Here is an 8,655-nt window from a genome sequence, read left to right as displayed (position 1 = left end):
ACATCGGTGTTCAGGAAAACCGGTTTACTGCCAAATAATAGGTGAAATCCAGGTAAACCAGTTTATAGGGTAGTAACACAATTAACTGAGGACATAAGATACATTTGTTTTTGGAGAAGTACGGTGTAATAATCATATCTTAGGCCCCTGAAAAAATGATTTGGATCAATTTCACTATCAGTAACGACAAATAATTGAGATTTACGAGGATATAACTGGGTCCTCAAACATTACTGTGCAGCAAGTACTCAGATTCTTAAGTAACTGCCTGAGGTGGAGCTAGTTTTAACTACTTTATATACAGTTAGCTAGTTTAGTCCAGTGGTTCCCAACCTAGGGGTCAGGCCCCTCCAAAGGGTCACCAGATAAATATTATCCATTGTGCCAAATCTCCATCTGAAAAGTAACTAAAGCTGTTAAATAAATGTAGTGGAGTAGAAAGTACAATATTTTCCTCTGAAATGTAGTGGAGTGGAAGTGTAAAGTAGCATCAAATGGAAATACTCAAGTAAAGTGCAAGTACCTTGAAATTTCTCTTAAGTACAGTACCTGAGTAAATGTCCTCAGTCACCTTCCACCACTGCTGCACAGGGACATTTACAAATTTGACTGAGGTGTGTTTTTGTTGAACTTTGTTCAAAAAAAGGTTAAAAATGACGCTAAAATCAAAATAAAGTATTACAGACTTTGATAAGTTATAATTATAATGTAATATAACATTTATCTATAACTTGTCAAATTGAACAGTTTCAGGTGAGATATGTGTAAATCACATATTTAGCTCATTTTAAGTGGATAATTTCATGGCATGCAACATCTCATAAAATTCTCACATCAGTCGAAAATTTAGGCATAAAAATATATTTTTATTTTCTCAAATTTCTGAAAAAACAACATGGGATGTAACATCGATCATGGTTCTCTTCATACAACACAATTCATACATGAATTCAAGTAAATTCAACAATAGACATCCTGATTCATTTAGTAAATGTTAAAATAAAAACAGCAGTACTTGGACAAGTTTGTCCACGACAGGTTTAGCTTAAACACTTGAGAGGTTAAAGGAAATCCCTTTAAAGTTATCAATATAATGATAATGCTGTGATGCTGGCATGAATGTGATATTACTTTTGAAAAACATCAGAAGTAGGAAAGTATTAAAAGTAGGTAGTAATATTCCCTTTAGATTAAGATTATCAACATGAGAACCAATCTAAAATCAAACAACAGTTTGAAATTCACATTTTCTCAGTTTTAAACACACTAAAACTGCCAAACATCCTTTAACAAACTGTCCAACCATAACAAACATTTTGAATTTCTTCAGCTTTCAGCCACATTTTCCTTTATGTGCATATACAATTGCATTACCAGGAATGTTTAGGAAAACAGTTATGAAAGACTTAATCTTTTGAAATGCAACAACAACAAAAAGAAAACTCATTGAATTCTTGTCAAACTGACCATTTAAAAGAAGTGATTGAGCCAGCAGCGATATTCAGTTAGAACAAATTACTCACTGTTAAATTGTGAGAATTTAAGCGAACCATCTATAAAATAAACTGTCAAATTGCTGTCAATAATCCTTACTACTGATTACAAGTTCAAAAGGAAACTCAAATCACATCAGTGCTGTTTTTCTTCAGTTATTTGGTTCAGCTCTCTTGCTTTATTCCTCAGAATCCTCTTACGCATCCTGATTATCCATCGAATAGTGAGTTTAGCGAAATTAGCAGCCTTGAAGAGAGCCATGAAGACCCCACAAAGAATGGCTGCAGAGCTCCAGGGATTTGCAGTCACTATCTGTTTGAAAGCAAGAAACCCTGTGTTAGACACCGTTAACACTGATATATAGACGAATCAGTTATAACGAGGATAAAACATCTGGGGGGAACTTACCAACCGGATTTCTTGCATATAAGGATCCCGCCATTCAAAGACAGCAAAGAAGAGCTGATTGGTTTGCTCTGATTGAGGTCTTTTGTCATTGAATTTGACCACAGCAGACTAGAAGATCCAACATGAATGATGAAATTAAAGCTTTTAAAATCAAATTTTCATCCTGTATGTAACTATGTGTAAATCAGTCGGACGTAAATACCTCTTGACGAAACTCGACAGCTTCGTTGCTTTTCCCAGAAGTCTTCACTAAAGACATCTTGACCCAGGTCCTGAATCCACCAGAGAAGGTCCACGTGGAGTAATTCCTCTCACAGTCCCTCATGAACTCTGATTTATTTGTACTAGAGAGTCAGAAACCACAGTTACACTTAGAGTAAGTCTTAATGCTTGTGCACATTATCCACTATATGTCTTGTTACTATCAAATAGCTTTTGCGAATCACTCTTCCTTTTGTTTCATAAGTCACAAAGTAGCAGAACAACATTGGCGCCTCAGATAAGCTGTCAGTCACATAAATGTTTGCTTAATCGACTTTTAAATGACAGTATGACAGGATCAATACTCTGTGTTTGCAGTTACCTTTCAGTCAAGTGACTAAAGTTGGAAAAAAGCATGTAGGTGATGGCACTGAAGTCCTCCTCTGTTTCATTATGACTGAACTGCATGAAGATCAACTCTTTGTTTCTGACATCAGACGGGCCGCGGACCACCAGAGCTTTTTTCTACGACACAGAAGTTGAGAATTAGTATAATCTGTCTTTCAAACAAAGAAATCACTATGGTTCAGTTTCACAAACAGACTGTAAGGTCAACAGGCCAATTTCGAATAGTGATAACTGAGTTTTTTGCCTGTATGTCCACTGGTTTTCAACAAAAGACAAATATTTGTACGTGGAGGGATAGAGAGGGTCAGTGGCCCAGCAATATACAATTCTGAGCATTACTAATATCATAAAATATTGATAGTGTAAAATGAAATTAAGTTCATATTAATGGATTTAGTCACTTATATTCTTATTCTTTGTTCCTTGTCGTCTTGATTAAGGGGGTAATCATGCTCTCAGTTGTGGAACTACAGTTCCCATAATGCTTTGGGGATTGTAAACAGGATGTCTAATCATTACCATGGATTTAGTGGAGCCCTGTTTTATAGCCTGTGTTTGTTTAAATTTTGGCAAACTGGACGTACAGACAACTATCACTGGATTACTTTGATTCTGAAGAAAACTTACAAAGGTGATGATTCTCAGGCAAGTTCTGGAGATATAGGGAGCTTTTTTTATTTCTAAGCAGATTTATGGATGTTTATTTGCAATGCTTGATCAGAGATGACGACATCTCTGGATAGTGTAAGTTACACTGAGTCTAAAAATGTGTGTTCAGATTAAACAGAGTTATGATTCAAATAAGGAGTACAAGTATTGACCAAAAGCCTTATGTCTCTCCCTCTGCAACCCCCCTTAAACAACCTTTAATCAATATCTGTGAAACCACCAACTTGAGGTATTTACAACTGACCTCTGTTTGATTTGTGAATGGTCCAATGTAGGTCACTTCCTTAATAATGCAGTCCCCTTTTTGAGGCTTGCCTGGATCCACCAAAGGAGGAATGTAGTCATGGTAGTGATGCCTGCAGCTCAACAGCTGAGCTTTGCCAGGGTACAGAGCAATACCTGCTCAAAGAAAAAAAGACATAATTAATAATGAACAACAAACCAATACATATTGAGACCTAAATAAAGCAGTTAGATTCACATAATTAAAGGATGGGTTCATATTTGGTGAAGTCTGTCTTAAAACAAGAGTTAGGTGCCCATATGAACACTGAAAGAGGTTTTTCCTCGCTCTAATCATTCCTCCTGTTCATACTGGCCATTAAAATATTTCCTTCAAATGTGCTGTTGATGTACTCACACTTTATATTTGTGCTAAGCTGCGCTAACCAGCTGCTTCTGTCACGGGTTCACCTTCTTAGTGACTATTTTTCATGCTGTTCACCTGCCTGATCACTAACTCTCCAGATCCTGCCACTCCCATCCGCCCTGCAATCACCGCCCATCTCCTCACCTGGATCCCATTATGCTCATCAGTCACTCCTCATATACTGGCCCAGATTCTCACACCCCTTGCCAGATAGTCTAGTGTGTTTGTCTAGCTTTCCAGCATTTCCTCATCTGTCTGTCAGCTCGCCTGTTTGCCAGTCTGGAGATTTGCTTAGTCCCTTGGGTTTGTCTGCCTGATCTACCTGTCTGTCTGGTTTGTGACTCCTGCTTGTTTTTTTGGACTAATTTAAGAAAATTGGACTCTGCTCCTGTCTCTGAGGTCCTGCTTTTGGGTTCGGAGGTTCTGAGTCATTACAGCTTGCAGTTGTTTCATATTGATTGAACAGACAGAGAAAAGGTATCAGTCTTCTCATTGCTCTTTGCAAATATTCCCAAAATGTCAAACTTTTCAAGACACTGCACCTCCAAAATGGCACCAGACATGGCTGTAAGAAGATATGTGATATATGTGAGACAATAGCAAAGCCTCTAAAGTTGTTTCCAGCAGAATGACTGCAATTCATTAAGTCAAAGCCGAGTTCAGTGTCTGTTCACTTAGCAGAAATTTACTGATATTAATGGCCCTAAATTACCCCTAAAACTACCCCAACCTATGTATTCATACAAACCAGGAGGGGTAAACGTGTCAACCTCTTTGTAGGTGACAGACATGACGGGATGATTGAGTTTGTCCAAGAAGTCAGAGATAGTCTGGTAGGCCAGGAACACTGCCACCGCAGTCAGCACCAGGTAGATGAAGATGAGCACCACCGTGAAGACATTCTTCAGGCAGGCTTTACTAAACTTCATCGATGGATTTCTTCCAATGACGTCATCCTCTGCATTTGAAGAAAAGAGCGAAGCAGAAAAATGTTCAGGGAGGTGAATCAATTCATCACCAAGAGTTTTAGACCACCTCACTAAGGGAAAGGCTTTATATAGGTTTTATGGTTGTATTAAGGGTCATTTTACCCAAATACTTAATTAAAATGTAATAATTATGTACCAGCAGTAGTGGCTGACACCAAAACAAGTATATCTAGTGATTTGTGACTATATTTAGTATCTTTAAGCTCTACCACTGCAATACACAAATAAAAATATGCAGTTTTCTTGAGAATTTTATCCTCGTAAAGGTTGGAAAGCTTCTACAACAGTATTTAGATCATCACAGGACAGTAAAACCAGAGTTTATCAGCTTGTTAAAGCAGAGAGACGATTAAAAATGTATGAACTCATGATACTGTGAGATTCTTTAAGATAAGAGCGTCCGCCAGTCGGCACTGAGGCACGTGTACCAGACTGCTGGGTTATCACCTTTTGAAATGCTGCCATTGGGGTCCTCTTGCTCCAGTTCTTCAGTGGGATCTTCAAAAAAGCCTTGAGACTGAGTCTGACCTTCTTCTTCTTCTTCATCATCATCGTCATTAATGACCTGTGATGTTCAAAAAAAGAAAGATATTTTAAGCAGAGAATTTAAGGTTGGTTCATTATGGTTGTGCATCAGTGGAGAAATCCAAAAAATGCTGCATTCAAATTTATACTTAGGTAAAAGATTACCAGCAACAAAATGTTGTTTAGTTAGGGAAGTTCTTGAAACAACCTGTAAAATCATGTTGTTGAAGGTTTAACGAGCTCCGTATAATACTGGTCGGTTTAAACTGTAATAGTGCCTCATGAGTTATGTTTTACAAACGTTACTCTGCAACTACAAGTAATTACCAGGTAAATGAAGTGAGCTTTAAACTGCATCTCACAGTCTTCATCAGCAAGTTGGACGTCTGTCATTTCATAACAAGTGGTTGCAGATGTAAGTTTACAAAAAAGCTACTTAGTGGACCTTGACTGTAGATTATTTTGTCACAGATACTCATCCCAAGGTCATGGATTAACTCAACTGTTTTGAGGTTTGATGTATTGAGGTAGTTGAATAAAAGTGTACTAAGTACCAGCACTGAGTACCACTACTTTAAAAAATGTGCACCTATGAAAGCCATCACACCAATGAAAGTGTACTTTTCACTTCTTTTGATAAGATGATCTGTATTTGTGACTCATCAAAACCAAATTATCTGCTATGAGGGTGAATCAATGTGTCCACAATGACCCGCTTTAACTAAGTTTGAAATTATGTGAATTAACATTATTATTATTGTTTTTAAAATAAACTGCATTATATATATACTAGACTCCCCTTTCTGACTTCTCCAAATCTCATATTGACCTTTTTAAAAAGTCATAAGAGAGTTACAGTTATCAAGAAAGACTAATTAGTAAATCCTGATACTGCAGATATATCAGTATCAGTGTGTATATCATCCTATAAATTACAGGAAATTGAAGTATTACGGTTATTACAAAGATATGTTTTGATTAAAAATATATTTATTTTAAGGGAAACTTATCAAAAATGTTGAGACTATTTATGCTGTGGGTTGTGCAAAGCAAACTAATATTGGCCATTATATCATTATCAGATTTTCTCAAGTATCAATATCTGTATCGGCCTGTATCAGTCGGGTTATAATAACTAATGTTTCCAAAGATTAGATGTGAATAATTTTCTGATTTGAAATTTCTCTTCACATAGATAACAGAGCAAAACATAAATGACAAAACTAAAAGTAGTGTCCACTCATTATATCTGGGTTCATACTGTATGTAGTTTTTAATTTACAACTCTTAACAATTCTTTAACAGACAGAATATACTTCGTTTATGGGAAATGCCTCACTATAGAGGTTTTAAGAAATAATCCATTATGCTAATACAGTATGTAGTTTGACACAAAACTACAATCTGTCAGTTCAATGAATTGATAAGAATCTAATTTATTAATATTTTTTGCAAATTAACAACTATGAACCCAAATATAATAAGTGGGTACTTTACCAACCAAACCAACTTAACCCTTTTTCATGTTTTTTTCTTATAATTTGTACCAATTTGCACCAAACTTTCTGTAAAACATCCTAAAACATGACCCGCCAAATACCTGTAAATTACATAGAACATTTCCAGTAAATTAGTATACAATTAAAGGACCTGTAAATTACAGTGTTATGTTATTTAGTGAAATTGAAGACAAAGTTCTTTGTTTGTGATGTAATGTAAGAAGTTTTGTTCTTGTCTGTTTGACAAATGTTTCACTACTGAAACTGTATTTTGTCACGTGAGTCCATGTGAGCTGGACTCTTGTATGTGCATGACACAATAACTAACTCACTATTACCATCAAATATTGCAAACGTCATCATTTTAAGCCACAGGTCATAAAACACATCAGGACTTACAAGGTATCAATTACAATTTTTTTAACGTTATAGAAACAGTTCGCCAAAATGACAAACCTCCTACAACACTGACTTAAAGTTTTAATGCTTTTAATGACAAAATTATATGTCACACAGTATGGTTGGCTTGAAAAGAATATGGTGCAACTCCAACTTAACTACCATACACTCAAAGAAAACATGAAGTCAGCTGATTTCATATTGTAGGAAGCTGATCTCCTTCAGCAGCTGAATAGTCACATGATGTCAAGTGAGCTGCACAGTTTGTGGACCGTGACATTTGTTGTGGGAAATTTCAACTAAACAAATCGTCCTCGGATTATTGAGACAAACGTTTCAGATAAAAACTGTGACTACACACACACACACACACACACACACACACACACACACACACACACACACACACACACACACACACACAGGCACACGCGCGCGCGCACACACACACACACACACACGCGCGCAGACAAACAGGAAGCTGTAACCTTATCCTACCTCTTGGTATGACCGGGAGTTTTCTTTCCTGAGCATTCCTCTGTACTTTGATCCAGTCAGCAAAACTTATCTCAGTTCTTCCAGGAGACGCGCCTGGCTATTTGTTCGATATCTGAAAACTGCTTTTAATAAATAACGAATTCATTTTTAAGAAAATGTCATGTCCCCCCCAGGCCCACGTTAAGTTTTCCGCTCAGATAAGGAGACACACATCACACACACACGGGGGGTTGGAGACGGCGATAAAGCAAAGGCCCATCCCACGATAAAGAGGCACCTTCAGGCCGCGAACCAATAGAAAAGCTCGTATCCTTGACGTCGTTTCCTTGTTTCCTTCGGTTGATACCTAATGCTGCCTTCAGGTGCTCCTGGGAAACTGCTTCGCTCTAAGTCAATGGTTCTCACACTTTTTCACGTCAAGGACCCCTAAACTGACACAGATTAGACCACGGACCCCCATTTGATAAGATTTAGTGAAAATAAATTACTCCCCAAACCAAGGGCCCCCCTGGAAACCCTTCAAGGACCCCCTTTGAGAGCCATTGCTCTAAGTTCAACGGTCTCAAACAGCTAAAAAGTGAATTGGACGAACATTTCCTGTAAATTTTCTCCATAAAAACTTAAACAAAATCTAATTTAAGGAGCTTTAAGCTTTGAACTATGTAGCATACCCACACACTAAAAATCACTCGGCTAATTTTACCCAATTTGGGTCAATATAGCACCAGCACAACATTAACCTTACCCAGTAGCAATCTGTTATGGTTACACACAATAAGCTTTAGCTAAAAACTATCACAAATATATTGTTTCTTGTACAAAACGATGTGCATATGACATTCAAAAGATACACAAGTTATTAAAAATCAATAGCAAACCTTGACATGTAAGTTTAAAGAGAGTAGATTATAACAAG

At 37.0% G+C, this 8,655-nt stretch overlaps 1 protein-coding gene across 1 annotated transcript; it reads right to left on the bottom strand.

Annotated features, from left to right (window-relative positions):
• Positions 1 to 845: 845 nt before the first annotated feature.
• Positions 846 to 7,997, bottom strand: pacc1 (proton activated chloride channel 1). Its single transcript, XM_067614523.1, has 8 exons — positions 7,740 to 7,997; positions 5,266 to 5,383; positions 4,578 to 4,787; positions 3,425 to 3,579; positions 2,486 to 2,628; positions 2,105 to 2,246; positions 1,903 to 2,010; positions 846 to 1,806 (listed from the first exon to the last, which is right to left on the bottom strand). Exons 1-8 carry the CDS (start codon positions 7,773 to 7,775, stop codon positions 1,630 to 1,632), a joined length of 1,089 nt encoding a protein of 362 aa, XP_067470624.1. The 5' UTR covers positions 7,776 to 7,997; the 3' UTR covers positions 846 to 1,629.
• Between the last annotated feature and the right edge of the window lie 658 nt (positions 7,998 to 8,655).

The sequence above is a fragment of the Thunnus thynnus genome, chromosome 16 (assembly GCF_963924715.1).
Source record: "Thunnus thynnus chromosome 16, fThuThy2.1, whole genome shotgun sequence".
In the NCBI taxonomy this organism is placed as follows: Eukaryota; Metazoa; Chordata; class Actinopteri; order Scombriformes; family Scombridae; genus Thunnus; species Thunnus thynnus.
The sequence above is the reverse complement of the archived record's forward strand: the minus strand, read 5'-3'. Positions and strand labels throughout refer to the sequence as shown.